Source organism: Salvelinus alpinus, chromosome 16 (assembly GCF_045679555.1).
Source record: "Salvelinus alpinus chromosome 16, SLU_Salpinus.1, whole genome shotgun sequence".
Taxonomy (NCBI): Eukaryota; Metazoa; Chordata; class Actinopteri; order Salmoniformes; family Salmonidae; genus Salvelinus; species Salvelinus alpinus.
Genome location: NC_092101.1, coordinates 10,129,314 through 10,146,813, shown reverse-complemented (window position 1 = coordinate 10,146,813; position 17,500 = coordinate 10,129,314). Strand labels below are relative to the sequence as shown.

Here is a 17,500-nt window from a genome sequence, read left to right as displayed (position 1 = left end):
TTTAGGGTGGAGTTGCCCAGAGGCCCCTCTTTAGAGTGAGAGGACTGGCGGGGGTGTGTGTTAGTTGTTCTATGGTGTGTGTGTCTGTGTGTGTCTGTGTTCGTTTTTCTATGGTGTGTGTGTCTGTGTTCGTGTTTCTGTTTCGTGTTACAAGAGGATAGAAATTCGACACGGCGTCAACGAGTGCATGTCTTAGGTATGAGTTAAACAGGCTGTGTGAGTATTTTTGCGTACAGTGTGTGTGTATGTATGCGTTTGTGTGTGTTAGTGTGTTCTTTTGTATTTGTGTGTGTGTGTGTGTGTGTGTGTGTGTGTGTGTGTGTGTGTGTGTGTGTGTGTGTGTGTGTGTGTGTGTGTGTGTGTGTGTGTGTGCTTTTGTGAATGGGTATGTGTGATTTGTATGTGTAACGTGACCCCCGGCCCGCATTCCCTCATGGGAACAGGACTGACATGCATACTTAATTGATGAGGTAATGCTCCATATTCTCTCCTAACGCTTCACTATATTCACCCTGCCTCTTTTTTTGTTTGTTTTTTTGTCCCCCTGTTTCTTTCCCCCCTTTCCTTTTGTCTCTCAAAAGCTGGATATAAACTGCGTGGCTCGCTAGCTAGTTCGTTCATCTCAAGACAAGGTAAAGATGCATTACTGTTTCCAATTTCACCTCCCGTCCTCTGTTGCCCCCCTCCCCAGACCCCTAACCCTCACCCCCCTCCAAATCAGGAGGTTCTGTAGTTGGTTGTGGTATCGAGCTTTGTGGTTGGTGTTTTGTATTGTCCAGGTTTCCCCCCCACCTACCGTCCCCCCTCCACCTCTCCCTCACTGTGTGTGATTGTGACGAAAAATTGTGGGACTGAAACAGATCCTTGCGGCACACCTTAGGCCTTATACCTGCACTGTGTCTGTACTGTAGCATGGGGCTCATGTCCATTGGAATCCTGACCGTGCACCATAATATGTACATTCAAGCAACTTCACCCATTTTATATCTTAAGTGTCTGTCAACAACTTCAGAACATATTGTCTATGTATTCAGAGCGAATTGTGAAGTAGCTACACCCCCCCCCCACACAAACCGGGGTGTGGACTGTGTGTCTGTGTGTGTTTGCATACATTTTCCGTGAACACGTGTCTTGGTGCCTGTGTCCTTGTTTATCTACACCCCGAGTTGGAACATTACAAGCCGACACATGAGTGTCCGCGTTACGCATGTCTGCCTGTTCGCATTCTCCCGATTGCTCGGGGTTCCGATTTTCGTCGTCATCCAAACTTCCAGCTTCATCTCTCTCTCCCCCCCATGTGTCATTCTCCTTTTGCCTTTGTCATCCTGTTGAGCATTGCGATGTTGTTGACGGTGGATTTGGCTCTTGTTGATGTCCAGTTGGTTTGTTTTTTTGGTTTGTTTGTGGTTACCGAGACGTGTGTGTGTGTGTGTGTGTGTGTGTGTGTGTGTGTGTGTGTGTGTGTGTGTGTGTGTGTGTGTGTGTGTGTGTGTGTGTGTGTGTGTGTGTGTGTGTGTGTGTGTGTGTGTGTGTGTGTGTGTGTGTGTGTGTGTGTGTGTGTGTGTTTGTGCGCGTGTGTGTGTGTTGAAACACTCGATGACATTGGAACAAGTGTGACACGTCAACAGCTGCTGAAGTCTTGTCTGGTGTGTGTGGCCCTTTCACCACGGTGGGGACAGTGTTATAATTAGCCGTAACTCGTGAAAGTGCATCCCGCGGAACGGCATGCCATCCATTTCCCAGGTAACCCACGTCAGGTCTCAGGAACACGTCACTCAGATGGCCGTCTCGCCGGGTCTTCAATAGCTAAGTGTCAGAGGGAGGGAGTGTGTGTGTGTGTGTGTGTATTTGTCTGCTTGGGAGTGTGTGAAGGGGGTTAAGCAATGCGTTGAGCTGTATGTCTCAACTGACTGTTCAAGGAAGAAGTTGTTTCATCAGTGAAACATGTCCAGAAGAAGACTTACTCAATCCACATATTTGATAGGTTAAAGTTCGGAAGCATACTCTTCTTTCATTGTATTTGAACATTACCTATACCCGCTTCCTGATATGTCTCCACCTATCAGAGAAGGCGTTGTAGCAACGTGGAGCAGACATGACTCTGCACGTTGTTGTCCCTGGCATTGATAAGGCCGTCTGTATTCATGGCTGAACCTGCCCTGCTTGTCCACTCGGGTAAAGGACCTTTCTCCGATATAGCCTGTCTGGCTGCTGTGCATGCCCACTTGCACACCCCTGAGTTGGGGCAAAGCAGGGATAGCTTGGGCCTGATTGATGCTTACTGGAGAAGAGGCCTCGGTAGAAGGGGAGACGGATGGACAGCAGAGAAAGACGAGGAGGGGGCGGATGCTCGATACAGAATCGCCTGCCCGCCAGCCAGCAGGCTTGTCAATTTGTCAGAGGAAGGAGAGAGCAAAGGAGAGAGGGGGGATGGAGAGAGACGGAGGGAGAGAAGCGGCCCTCTATGTGTAATAACGCCTCGGAATGAGGAAAGTGCTGAGTACAGCCCAGCTCTGATTCCACCTGACAGAATCTTTTTAAGTGTTCATTACTCACTCTCAGACTTCAGGCCCTTCACACACACACACAAGCAAGTAAACACACAAGCAAGTACACATAGTTGCATTCACACACACACACACACACACACACACACACACACACACACACACACACACACACACACACACACACACACACACACACACGCAATCTCTCAGTCCAGATGTTTTGCCTCCCAGTCTCAGCCCCTATACCCACTTTCTCCTCTTCATTCTCTCTCTCCCTCTCTACCTCGCTTTCCCTCTTCTCTATCTCACTTTACGCATACCTCCATGGATCTCTATCTCTTCTTGAATCACGTGCACCCAGAGCTCCCTGAGCACACTACCCCATTCCCTAGCACATGAAGAAGACTCTAGTCTACAATAGCTGCCTGCACACTGAACAGGGACTGATAGGCTCTTACTGTTACAGCCGAAAACCTTTGAATATGATCCTGGCCATTAGCCCACAAATCAACCTGTTGACTCCAGCCCAAGTCTGAGCCTCCTGCCCCTTCCAGACCCTCCAGCCTCCCCTATTGCTTGGTCTATGCTACCCTATTGGAGAGGGACCAGCCCAGCGGGCCTCTGAAGCTAGCTAGCTAGCCGCCGCCGCTGCTAACACCACTTCAAAGGGCCAGGTATAGTAATGAATGGGCAGAATTTTTCTCCGAAAGTTCTCCACCTCAAAGAGCACGGCCAACGTTTGGTCTGACCCCCCCCCCATCCCTCCCCTGTCTTTCATCTCTCTGCTCCACACAGCCCGTGGGATCATGGTATATATGGTTCTGACAGCCCATGCGTGGTGCAATTGGTCACAAACCTCCTCAGGATTCTAAAAGGGCAACTCGTCTTTGGTGGTCACCCAAACGTCAGACGTTTATTTTCCCATGCTTGATTGCCGCTCTCTCTCTCTAGAAGTTGCAGTTACTGTTGTTAGTGTTGTTTATGAGGCTGGGGCTTCAAATATATATATGCACATCCAGTGGCTTTACAGAAGGTGTTTGAGGTCAAAGTAGACATTCAGCAATATGTCTAATAAGGCATACGTTTCAATTGAATTGATAGGTGAGTGCTGTCGGCTTGTCATCCATTGTGGAGCTTTTTATTGAGTGAATGTGTATGTTGAATGTGGGTTTGTAGACCTGTGTTTGTTTGTCTGTGTACCCTTTTGTTTCGTGATTGCTGGGATACTTTGTATGGTGTCAGTATGACCTGATCTGTTTGTGTTGAAAGCAGCCAACCCTCTCCTCTTGATGTTCTCTAAACTGTGACTGTGTGTCCATCCTCCAACCTGCCCCCACCCCAGAGAAGTTTCCCCTAACTGGTCCAAGAGCAGATATTATTTACCCCTCAAATGGCTAAGGTTACGATTGGGGGCTGTGCAATCTGATCCTATATATACAGTGGGGAGAACAAGTATTTGATACACTGCCGATTTAGCAGGTTTTCCTACTTACAAAGCATGTAGAGGTCTGTAATTTTTATCATAGGTACACTTCAACTATGAGAGACGGAATCTAAAACAAAAATCCAGAAAATCACATTGTATGATTTTTAAGTAATTAATTTGCATTTTATTGCATGACATAAGTATTTGATACATCAGAAAAGCAGAACTTAATATTTGGTACAGAAACCTTTGTTTGCAATTACAGAGATCATACGTTTCCTGTAGTTCTTGACTAGGTTTGCACACACTGCAGCAGGGATTTTGGCCCACTCCTCCCTACAGATCTTCTCCAGATCCTTCAGGTTTCGGGGCTGTCGCTGGGCAATACGGACTTTCAGCTCCCTCCAAAGATTTTCTATTGGGTTCAGGTCTGGAGACTGGCTAGGCCACTCCAGGACCTTGAGATGCTTCTTACGGAGCCACTCCTTAGTTGCCATGGCTGTGTGCTTCGTGTCGTTGTCATGCTGGAAGACCCAGCCACGACCCATCTTCAATGCTCTTACTGAGGGAAGGAGGTTGTTGGCCAAGATCTCGCGATACATGGCCCCATCCATCCTCCCCTCAATACGGTGCAGTCGTCCTGTCCCCTTTGCAGAAAAGCATCCCCAAAGAATGATGTTTCCACCTCCATGCTTCACGGTTGGGATGGTGTTCTTGGGGTTGTACTCATACTTCTTCTTCCTCCAAACACGGCGAGTGGAGTTAGACCAAAAAGCTCTATTTTTGTCTCATCAGACCACATGACCTTCTCCCATTCCTCCTCTGGATCATCCAGATGGTCATTGGCAAACTTCAGACAGGCCTGGACATGCACTGGCTTAAGCAGGGGGACCTTGCGTGCGCTGCAGGATTTTAATCCATGACGGCGTAGTGTGTTACTAATGGTTTTCTTTGAGACTGTGGTCCCAGCTCTCTTCAGGTCATTGACCAGGTCCTGCCGTGTAGTTCTGGGCTGATCCCTCACCTTCCTCATGATCATTGATGCCCCACGAGGTGAAATCTTGCATGGAGCCCCAGACCGAGGGTGATTGACCGTCATCTTGAACTTCTTCCATTTTCTAATAATTGCGCCAACAGTTGTTTCCTTCTCACCAAGCTGCTTGCCTATTGTCCTGTAGCCCATCCCAGCCTTGTGCAGGTCTACAATTTTATCCCTGATGTCCTTACACAGCTCTCTGGTCTTGGCCATTGTGGAGAGGTTGGAGTCTGTTTGATTGAGTGTGTGGACAGGTGTCTTTTATACAGGTAACGAGTTCAAACAGGTGCAGTTAATACAGGTAATGAGTGCAGAACAGGAGGGCTTCTTAAAGAAAAACTAACAGGTCTTGAGAGCCGGAATTCTTACTGGTTGGTAGGTGATCAAATACTTATGTCATGCAATAAAATGCAAATTAATTATTTAAAAATCATACAATGTGATTTTCTGGATTTTTGTTTTAGATTCCGTCTCTCACAGTTGAAGTGTACCTATGATAAAAATTACAGACCTCTACATGCTTTGTAAGTAGGAAAACCTGCAAAATCGGCAGTGTATCAAATACTTGTTCTCCCCACTGTATATATATATGGTTAGGGTCAACTTCTACCTTAAGTCCTTCCCTTTCCAACTCAGTTTGATCAAACAGCCTTCCTCAAAAACCCTTCTTTACCCAACGGAGGGCAATTACTAGTCAGTCCTTCCATCTCTTTCTTTATCTCCCTCTCTCACTACCTGAAAGGAGAAAGGAGTCTGCCAGGGCTGGAGAAACCAAGACTTCTGTGTCATTTAGGGCTAGATTGCCACACACTTTTTACACACAGACCTCAGTCCATTGACACAGACTCATCTAGAGACTTCAAATCCCACCTCCAATGCTTCCAAGACGAGCTAGAAAAAGGCCAAATCCAGCTCTGCTTGGTGCATGATCTTTTCGGAATGTCGGAAGGAATGTTTAATTCTTCTATAACAAAAATGAGAGGCATTACAATTATTAGGAAATCTTTATTCTTAGACTAATATTTTAAAAGCCATTTAGTGTTTATCAGGGGCATTAGTTTTACCTTGTATGGGGTACAGAGTTTGCATAATTTAGACCATTTCATTGGTGCATCTGGCAAGGTAAAACGAAAGCATCCAGTGTGGTTGGGGTGTGGTCAGATAGAGCTTTGATTGGCTGTGGTGCACAACCAATTACATTAGAGACTGAATATGTACAATACAAATAAAGTTATCACGCATGGTCTCTCTACTGACTATTCTCTTTGGCTTAAACTCTTGTGGTAAATGCTATCTGAACCCATTGCTCACATTAACCCAGCAAAGCCCCATTACACACTGGACTAGGACTGTGTGACCATGCTGTGTGCTTTGCCACTAGGACCTTACCTGTCTACTAAACCATCTATTCCTCCTTCCCCTATTTTTACCATTCCCACTCTCCTCTTCCCACATCTCTCTCTTAACCCTAAACCCCCATCAGCCCACGGATAAGGCATGTCTATTCGGTCTATATATTCTTTTGCCCATTTTACGGTATGGAAATGATATCATTCATTTATTAACAACTAACCTCAACTCGATAATTTTTTTTTTAAATCTACATTTTCTAATTAGTGCGGTCTCCTGGAATTTCATCAACTTTCCTCTATAAACTCTAACTGAATAGGCAAAGAGGTCCTTACAAAATGGCAATCAATGCACACGTATGTGCCTCTGAGCTATGCTTCTCAAAAGTAATACAGTAACTTAGCTTCTGTATCGTCATCAAATCCCTAACATTGTCAGACGGATTAACATTGAGGACCCTGCAAACAACAAAGGTGAGGATTTTGGGCAATATTTAAAAAAAATAATAATTGCGACGCAAGGCACAAAACAAAAGTATCTGTATTCCCCTTTAAAGACTGGCCTCCACTCGTACAGTAGCCTATGCTGCGCTCCGTTGGGCCCTGACCACTCCCCTTTCCTCCCCCCAACCCCCTAGTCTGGCCCCCACGCCTCGCCAACCCCCCTTGCACCCCCCTCCCCCTTCACCTGTGAACCCAGCCTGTGAGTCTCCGTGCCCTTTCCTTATTAAATTTCACTTATCAATCATTCTTGCCAGGGATGCCATCGCCCACCACATTAAAGAAGTCAGAGAAGTGTGGTTTCAGCAGCCCTGTCGTGCCTTCGCAGACCACCTCCTCCCCCCGAACGGCATTCACACACCATCATCGGCCTGTCATTACAGGACCTAGAGGTGAGGTCCCCCCCCCACCCCGACCGTGTCATCCCTGGCTCCCCCTAGTTCACCACCTATAGCTGCCTCTGTCAGATAAGGGCTGTAGAGAGATAGAGACGAAGCAGAGTGCTCCTTGCTGCTGCTGGTGGTGCTGTGTGTGTGGCTCTGCTCATTCGTAGTGTTGCTACTGTAAGCGTGTTGTACAGCCGTGTTTCCCATCACCAGTCCTGGAGTACCCCCGACCGAACATATTTTTGTTGTGGCCCCAGACAAGCCCACCTGATTCTACTTGTCAACTAATCATCAAACCCTTGACTAGTTGAATCAGGTGTTTTTGTCTGGTGCTTCAACAAAAATGTGTGCTGTTGGGGATACTTGAGGACCGGAGTTGGGAAACACTGTTGTTCAGTTTCTGCTTTATGGGTTTGAGTGCGAGATCCCACCCCCCTTTCACACTTGGTGATTAGTTCCGTGTGTGCGCGCGTGTGTTTGTGTGTGTGTTTGTGCGCGTGTGTGCGTGCATGTGCGTGTGTTTGTGCGTGTGTTTTTGCGCGTGTGTGCGTGCATGCATGGCCGGCTGTGGGTTTAGCCGGGAACGGTCATGTCAGAACACGAGTTCATATTTTTACTGTGAGTGTAATCCACAGATTACCTCACCAAGGCAAGCTGCTTTCCCTTTGGCCGGTTTGGTTTATATATGGTTTATATATTATGACTTATTACCATATAGCCGTAAATGTAGACCACACAGGTTTATACAATATGAATGTTTCAGGAGACCAGTAACTAACATTGAAATTAGTAATCATCATAAATCATTAGCTGTAAGTACTACTTTTTGAACTAATATCGACAGTAAGCCAAGTATTAGGATGGGTCCTAAATGGCATAGGGCCGTAGGGCTCTGGTCAAAGTAGTGTCCTTTAAAGGGAATAGGGTTCCGTTACAGTATAGTGTGGTTGTCCAGGAGCTTTGTTTCCCGTCCTGGCCACCAGCAGTATTTGCTTTAGCGAGGCAATGCTTTTTGTTTGAGGGGGAAAATATGGGTCATCCAAACATTGGTTTGCACTTGTTGCTTTGTCCAGGCTAGTGTTGTTACAGCTTGAGAAATGGGTTGAGGAACGTGTCGTCCTATAGCGTTCATATGGCTTTTTTTTTTTAAATTCACCATTTTATTTATTCTTATTTTTCAACAGGTCTCCCCTTTTGTTAGTACTCGCTGCTCAGCTAGATGCAGATAATTGTGCGTCAGTTAATATGGAACATGTTAGTTAGTGAGCGCTTTGAATTCTCTGTGTTGTCAAGCAGCTAGCCAGCTTGTCGTCACTGTCTGTCTGAGAGAAGGTAGTCGTCACAAGCACACACACCAGAGTTTCGGTGATGTCTTCCATCTGCAGTGGGAGGGGGGGGGGGGGTCTGCAAAAAAGTGCACTTTTGGATGATTACTACAGGCTTGATGTCCATAATATTTTTGACCTAAAAAAAAACGTTAAAACCCACTGGGGCTTAAAGGTTGAGGCTTGGGGGTGATTAAGTCGTGTCAGTAAGTAGTATAACTGTCACATTTAGGATGTTGTGTTCTACGCTCACATAAAAGGCCAAAATGGTGGGGTTCATTCATCTTCATAAGTCGAACCGGTTGTCATGTCTGTTTGGTTGACTTTAACCGCCCTGTTGTACCAATCTCATCTGTAATTGATTTATCATAGTTGGAGCGCCTTCTTCACGCCCCACGTTCCTTTTGAAACGTTAGCCGAACCCGTTGAGCCGCGAGACGTAGGTGTAGCCACAGGGCGACGCAATTTGGCAAACAAAGACTCGCGAGCCGCACGGTTCGTTGGCTTGACTTCTCGTCTTCAAAAGGGCTATTAAAACATTCTTCTTTCGTTGTCTCCCTCTGCACTCTCTTCAGCAGCCTCCTCCCACGGGTTCGCACACACACACACACAGCCACCTGTTAATATCTCTCCACGTGAAAACTACCCGCCTCAGTCATAATAAGGGAGGGATTTTTTTTGTATCATATTTTTTTCTTCATTAATCCATCTGTGGGTTATAGACACTGAGTGTACAAAACATTATGAACACCTGCTCTTTCCATTACATAGACTGACCAGATGAATCCAGGTTAAAGTTATGATCCCTTATTGATGTCACCTATTTAATCCACTTCGATCAGTGTAGGTGAAGGGGAGGAGACTTGTTGAAGAAGTATTTTTAAGCCTCGAGACAATTGAGACATGCATGTGTGCCATTCATGCATATATGTGTGCCATTCAGAGGGTGAATGGGCAAGACAAAATATTGAAGTGCCTTTGAACGGGGTATGGTAGTAGGTGCCAGGCGCACCGGTTTGTGACAAGAACTGCACCGCTGTTGTTGTTTTTTTACGCTCAACAGTTTCCTGTTTGTATCAAGAACGGTCCACCACCCAAAGAACATCCAGACAACTTGACACAACGGTGGGAAACATTGGAGTCAAAATGGGCCAGCATCCCTGTGGAACGCTTTCGACACCTTGTAGAGTCCATGCCCCGACGAATTGAGTCTGTTCTGGAACTCAATATTAAGAAGGTGTTCTTAGAGTTTGGTATACTCAGTGTATTACCACTAGAATATTACTAGTATTTTATATATTCCTGCTACCAGTCACTGTTTACAGGTGTTCTTAATGTTTGTGCGCTCAGTGTATAATATATTTTTCAAGTAAAAGCTGGCAGTGGGGGTAAAATAGAACAAAGTGGTAGGTGGGGGAAGAAAAAGCCAGCGAACCAATTCGATTTGCAAAGTGGAACTAATCCGTAGCACTTTTCTATTGGCCATGCAGCCCCTCATGTAGGCCCAGACCACAATGGAGCCCACTGCTCCCTCCCTCCATCTCTACTTCTTTCCCTCCCTCCCTCCCTCCCTCCCTCCCTCCATCTCCCGCCAGCTGTCTGAAGCCTTAGCCAGCTTCCCGTCCTGTTCCGTCCCCTCCCACGTCATGATAATTTACATATTTGACCCGGGGGGGCGAAGCCCCTGAACCCCCTCCAGATTAGCTACAGGCCCACCCACTGGGCACGTGTGGGGAGGACCTGCTGTCCATCCAGCCCCACTTTCATCTCTCCTCCATAATGACGCGCTAAAGTCACAGCTAACAGGCCTCGCTTAGAGCCCCAGTGAAAGGCCCTCAGAGACCCTGCTGGGGATGCTGTCCCCAACCTCCCCTACCTCCTCGCTCCCCCCCCCCCCCCCTCCAAGCTACAGCTAGTTTGAATGGATGAGGCATGGGGGCACGGGGCTACAAAGCCCATAGTTAGCGTACTAGCAGGCTAACAGCATATCAGCTGCTTCGATATATTTGATATCCTCCCCGTTGTCCCAACATTGTGGCATTATTACACTCACGAGGCGAAGCCCAAATAAACCTCAGAGAGGGAGAGAAGAGGGAGCTTATTCAGGGAGTTATGAGCTGTGGTGTGTCTGCTGTCAGGAATACATCCTTCTCTGTAGCAGTGGCAGGTTACTCCACCCACCCCTCTAACAGGCCTAAACACTGTTACCCCAATTTCTCCTTTACCACCTGTGGAGTCTTTTCAAATCAGCAGTGTTATAACAGCTCATAACAGGCTGAATTCTCATGGTATTTGGACCTCTGACAGCTCACTTATCATACCCAAATAATTGGTCAATAAATGGAACCTATACTGAACAAAAATATAAACGCAACAAACGCAACGATTTCAAGGATTTTATTGAGTTAACGTTCATATCAGGAAATAAGTAAATTAAAATAAATAAATGAGGCCCTAATCTATGAATTTTACGTGACTGGGTAGGGGCGCAGCCATGAGTGGGCCTGGCTACCAAATGGGTGGGCCTATGCCCTCCCAGGCCCACCCATGGCTGTGCCCCTGCCCAGTCATGTGAAATTCATAGATTAGGGCCTCATTAATGTACCCACTGGGGAGCCAGGTCTAGCCAATCAGAATGAGTTTTTTCCAACAAAGGGGCTTTATTACTGACAGAAATACTCCTAATTTTCATCAGCTGTCTAGTTGGCTGGTCTCAGCCGATCCCACAGGTGAGGAAGCCGGATGTGGAGGTCCGGCGTGGTTACACGTGGTCTGCGGTTGTGAGGCCGGTTGGACGTACTGCCAAATTCTCTAAAACGACGGAGGGGGCTTATGGTAGAGAAATGAACATTAAATTCTCTGGCAACAGCTCTGGTGGACATTCCTGCAGTCAGCATGCCTATTGCACGCTCCGTCAAAACTTGAGACATCTGTGGCATTGTGTTTTGTGACAAAACTGGCCATTTTAGAGTGGCCTTTCATTGTCCCCAGCACAAGGTGCACCTGTGTAATGATATTGCTGTTTAAATCAGCTTCTTGATATGCCACACCTGTCAGGTGGATGGATTATCTTGGCAAAGGAGGAATGCTCACTAACAGGGATGTAGAGACGCGTGCACAAAATTAGAGAGAAATAAGCTTTTTGTGCGTGTGGAACATTTCTGGGATCTTTTATTTCAGCTCATGAAACATTTTTGTTCAGTATGGAGAATTCAGATATGAAGTGATTGATGGGAATGACAAGAAGTATTGACAGGGCTCCCCTAACCTGTTTTAAAGCAGACTGAATGTTGCACTGACGAGGTAATGGTGAGTACAGCATTCAGTCGGGTGTTAACCAGGCTAGCTGTCCCCCAGGATCGGTAGTGTGACCGCTAGATGTCAAGAGGGGACTAAATACAGTAAAGATGAGTTTAAGGGGTAGAGGAGTAGCCCCCCTCCGCATGCTAAAAGCCTTTTTGGGCTCATTAGTTGACAAGCTGAAACATGGGCGCGAAACTTAGTTTACTCACAATTTCTCCCCTGGAAAATATTAATCAGAGCATAAATGAGGAACACAACATGTGAGCAAGGCTATTTAAGTAATTGGAAATCGTTCTCGAACACTTAAGTTTGGTCTCCCCAAAAATAAATAATGATTCCTAATTGATGCTGGCCATTTGTGTAATGGACATTGGACCGGTCCAAGCCGGTCGGCACAGTGGGACAGGAGCTGGTCAGTGGCCAGAGGCAGCGGTCAATCACTCAGACTCTACGGCCATATACTGGACGGGGTAAGCGATGATAAGTGGCGGTGATCCAGAGACTAAGCATGCATCCAAAATTGCACCCTATTCCCTACATAGTGCACTACTTTTGACCAGATCCCATTTAGGGCATTATGGACAAAGCCTAAGTGACACCTGTCAATGGTAGTCTGCTTAGACAATCTGCCTCGCTAGCTAACGTTGTGACGAGCGGGAGGTATAAAAACACCAATGATTGATTATGATTCTAATGGGGGAGATAGTACCTCCTTGAGTTGTGTGTGCGTGTGCACGTGTCAAGTTTGTCTGTGCCTGTGCGTGTAAGACTGCAAGTGTGACGGGGTGTTTTATTAGCACACTTGTCAGGCGCTAACTAGAGAGTGACTCATCAACATTTTACTAGCCCGACTCACCAGTGTGCAAAGCTGTGGGCAAAGCTGTCATCAAGGCAAACAGTGGCTATTTTGAAGAATCTCAAATATAAAATACAGTTGAAGTCAGAAGTTTACATACACTTAGGTTGGAGTCATTAAAACTCGTTTTTCAACCACTCCACAAATTTCTTCTTAACAAACTATAGTTTTGGCAAGTCGGGTAACACATCTACTTTGTGCATGACACAAGTAATTTTTCCAACAATTGTTTACAGACAGATTTTTTCACTTATAATTCACTATATCACAATTGCAGTGGGTCAGAAGTTTACATACACTAAGTTGACTGTGCCTTTAAACAGCTTGGAAAATTCCAGAAAATGATGTCATGGCTTTAGAAGCTTCTGATAGGCTAATTGGCATAATTTGAGTCAATTGGAGGTGTACCTGTGGATGTATTTCAAGGCCTACCTTCAAACTCAGTGCCTCATTGCTTGACATCATGGGAAAATCTAAAGAAATCAGCCAAGACCTCAGAAAAACAATTGTAGACCTCCACAAGTCTGGTTCATCCTTGGGAGCAATTTCCAAACGCCTGAAGGTACCATGTTAATTTGTACGAACAATAGTATGCAAGTATAAACACCATGGGACCATGCAGCCGTCATACCGCTCAGGAAGGAGACGCGTTCTGTCTCCTAGAGATGAACGTACTTTGGTGCGAATAGTGCAAATCAATACCAGAACAACTGCAAAGGACCTTGTGAAGATGCTGGAGGAAACAGGTACAAAAGTATCTATATCCACAGTAAAACGAGTCCTATATCGACAAGGCCGCTCAGCAAGGAAGAAGCCACTGCTCCAAAACCGTCATAAAAATGCCAGACTACGGTTTGCAACTGCACATGGGGACAAAGATTGTATTTTTTGGAGAAATGTCCTCTGGTCTGATGAAACAAAAATAGAACTGTTTGGCCATAATGACCATCGTTATGTTTGGAGGAAAAAGGGGGAGGCTTGCAAGCCGAAGAACACCCTCCCAACCGTGAAGCACGGGGGTGGCAGCATCATGTTGTGGGGGTGCTTTGCTGCAAGAGGGACTGGTGCACTTCACAAAATAGATGGCATCATGAGGAAGGAGAATTATGTGGATATATTGAAGCAACATTTCAAGACATCAGTCAGGAAGTTAAAGCTTGGTCGCAAATGGGTCTTCCAAATGGACGATGATCCCAAGCATACTTCCAAAGTTGTGGCAAAATGGCTTAAGGAAAACAAAGTCAAGGTATTGGAGTGTCCGTCACAAAGCCCTGACCTCAATCCCATAGAAAATTTGTGGGCAGAACTGAAAAAGCGTGTGCGAGCAAGGAGACTCTGTCAGGAGGAATGGGCCACAATTCACCCAACTTATTGTGGGAAGCTTGTGGAAGGCTACCAGAAACGTTTGACCCAAGTTAAACAATTTAAAGGCAATGCTACAAAATACTAATTAAGTGTATGTAAACTTGTAAACTGGGAATGTGATGAAAGAAATAAAAGCTGAAATAAAAAAGTCTCTACTATTATTCAGACATTTCACATTCTTAAATAAAGTGGTGATCCTAACTGACCTAAGACAGGGAATTTTTACTAGGATTAAATGTTAGGAATTGTGAAAAACTGAGTTTAAATGTATTTGGCTAAGGTGTATGTAAACTTCCGACTTCAACTGTATATTTGGATTTGTTTACCACTTTTTTGGTTACTACAGGATTCCATGTGTTATTTCATAGTTTTGATGTCTTCACTATTATTCTACAATGTAGAAAATAGTCAAATAAAGAAAAACCCTGGAATGATTAAGTAAGGTGTTCTAAAACTTTTGACTGGTACTGTATATAAATAGAACATATAAAAAGCATGAATGCATAGCATACGATCATAGATACAATTTGGCTACATAGGCCTACAAACATTTACAATGAAAGGCAAAATCACAATAATCACAAGAATGGATTCAGGTCAAAGTCTAGGTTGAGACCGAATGGAGCAAAGGTCTTTAAACAAATCAAAATATGTTTTATATTTGAGATTCTTCAAAGTAGCCACCCTTTGCCTCGATGACCGCGTCACACACTCTTTGCATTCTCTCTACCAGCTTCATGAGGTAGTCACCTGGAATGCATTTCAAGATCCAGGCAACCTCTCGTTTTAACAATAAATTGTCAAGGTTACCCCCTCTCCTAGGGAGGTTGACATGGTTGATGCCGATATATAACGTAGGGACGAAATAGAGGGATTCGCTTCCAAATTAGTGGGCCGCAACTGGATACGTCGAGTCCTTGTACCGAATGGTGCTACGATGCTCCGAGATTCTTACTTTTAGTTTGCGCTTCGTTTTACCCACATCGTTTTTTACCACAAGGGAAAATGAGAAGATAAATAACTGCCTTAGTGGAGCACGTGTTAAAACCTTTGATTGGGATAATTTTCCTTGTTTGAGGGTGTTTGAAGGATCTCCATTTGTAAGTGCCATTTCCTTGAACGCAGCCAACATTAAAATTGGCAATACTTAAGTTTTGTCAATTAGGCTATGGCGATAAAAGGATCTCTTTGCGCTGCTGGGTTACTGTACCCAGTACTGCCCTGTCTGTGAGGAGGCTCAGCAATGACCTATTGCCATGAGCCAGAGAACAGGTCTCAGACCAGTGAGCTGGAAAGAGGAGGAGGGAGGAGAGTCGGGGTAGAGAGAGGGTGGGAACGGGACAGGGGAGAGGTGTCTGAAAGAGAGCGGTGCCTGAGGGCATGGAGTGAGAGAGCAAGAGGATGACAGGGACAGAGAGTGTGTCTGTGAGAGAGGGAGAGAGAGAGGGAGGAGGGGGAGTGACTGAGTCAGCCTGTGAATGGGTGTGTCTGCCTCTGTGAGGTCAGTGTGGTTCTCTCTCCTGCCTGCAGCTTCTGCAGCATTGCCTCAGCACACAGCACAGCAAGGCTAATTCAATTGTAGAGTCTGGACACTCCACTCTTCCGCCTGTGTGCGTGCACATGCACATGCTCATTATGTCTGTGTGTGTGTGTGTGTGCTCGCGCAGCCAGGGAGTGCACAGCGAGGGTCTCTCCCTCGCGTAGCCTGTCTCTCCACCCCACACCCCCGCCGACCCCACCCCTCACTTCAAAAGTACAACATTCCAGCCCCCCAGACAAAAGGCAGGAATATGAAAAGACGGGGCACGCCAAAAAGAGAAAAGGAGGGGTCTGCTTCTGTGTCTCTCAGCCTCTCAGGCTGGAAAGTGATAGAGGAAGGGCATGGAGTCTGCTTCCCAAATGGCACCCTATCCACTATGTAGTGCACTATATTTGCCCAGGGTCCAGTTTCCAGTCAGACTCTATTGAGGCTGTAAGTAGGGAATAGGGTGCCGTTTGGGATGCACCCAGAGAGAGCCGTGGTCCATTCTATTATTACTGTAAACACAATGGCCACATAGCGGCATGGCGGAGGGGGAGCGTCCCCCCAGTTTCCAGTCAGCCTCTATTGACAGAGCCATAAATCACGGCAAAGTTAAGTGAATTAATGCAGCAGGGAGCTGTGGCTTTAACAATGTTTATGTAGTATCAGCTTACCATCTCTCTCTCTCTCTCCGATAGCTGTACGATCCCTGCTTCTCCCCCTGCCCTCTCTCTCCCTCTTTTTCTTTCTCTCTCTCTCTCGCACTAAGTTTACCATATCTCTTTCTTAGTTAACCATCTCTCTTTATCCCACTCTGTCTCTGTAATAGCTGTACGTTTTCTCTCTTTCCCTCACTCTCTGTTTACCATCTTTCTTTCTCTCTCTCTCTCTCTCGCCCTCTCTCTCTGTCTCTGTTGCTGATATTGGAAATGGGCAGAGTGGCGGAGAGAGAGAGAGAGAGTCTTATTAAGAGAACCAGCAGTAATACATCACAGGCTTAAAGACCCCCTCTCTCTCCCCCGCCGTTGCACGTCCCAGCCAGGCATTATACTAATAACCAATAACTGAATATTACCTCTATTAAGAGCAGCCTAATTAGATTGTGCTGGTTACAATTAAATACTTAATAAGCCTCGATCCATTACAGCACTGTCAGTTTATACCACGGGATCCGGGTAGAGGACAGGTGCAGTGCTGTGCTGCAGACCTGTGCCAGTCGATTCATTGAGCCCGCGTGCACACTTGCATTGAATCTCACACACACATGCAGATCAACACACACACAAACCTACATGCGGTCACACTCACACAGACACACGCAGGATTCACACACACACACACACAAACACACATGCTTGCGTTCACTCTCACACCGACTCTCACTCACATGCAGACATCACACACACGTGTTCACACACACTCATGCTCACACACACACAGATTTGGAACTTAGAGGAGGGAAATATGTAATTGTATCATCGGTGACTACATCCAAAACATACATGGACTAAGACTTGGCATCAACACCTCCAGACTAATTGCTCTCGACACTTCTGTTGTGACAGTGCAAAGTCAAATGCCATCAGCGGACATCACAAATGTCACTAATGCCTAAATTGCCTAATTACAATGACTGTATACCAATTTGCGACAAATATCATGTTGAGAAGTGTCAAGTAAACGGTTACCATATTTTCCCCTTGTGCGAGTGAAGGAATGCGGACCACAGTATGCCTTTGGTTGAATCATGGAGGGCCCGCCTCCCTTTTGATAGACAGTGAGGGGCATTGTGGTCCGTAGACGTCTTGTCATCTGAACCGTGGGCCGCCTGCCCTCTGTCACCACCACGTCAAAAGGGCCTGTCTCACACACACACACACACACACAGCCCAGGTTGTGTTTGTGTCTTGGCGTTTGTTTG

At 46.0% G+C, this 17,500-nt stretch overlaps 1 protein-coding gene across 10 annotated transcripts in view; it reads left to right on the top strand.

The window, feature by feature from the left end:
• The window catches only part of LOC139540768 (nuclear factor 1 A-type), a 186,909-nt gene that overhangs the window by 145,116 nt on the left and 24,293 nt on the right, over nt 1-17,500 (top strand). For 8 of the 10 annotated variants that reach the window (XM_071344713.1, XM_071344712.1, XM_071344717.1 and 5 more), the window contains exon 7: nt 582-632. The exons of the other annotated variants lie outside the window; for them this stretch is intronic. In XM_071344713.1, the coding sequence (XP_071200814.1) occupies nt 582-632 (51 nt within the window). The remainder of the gene's footprint in view (nt 1-581; nt 633-17,500) is intronic. 10 annotated transcript variants of the gene reach the window in all.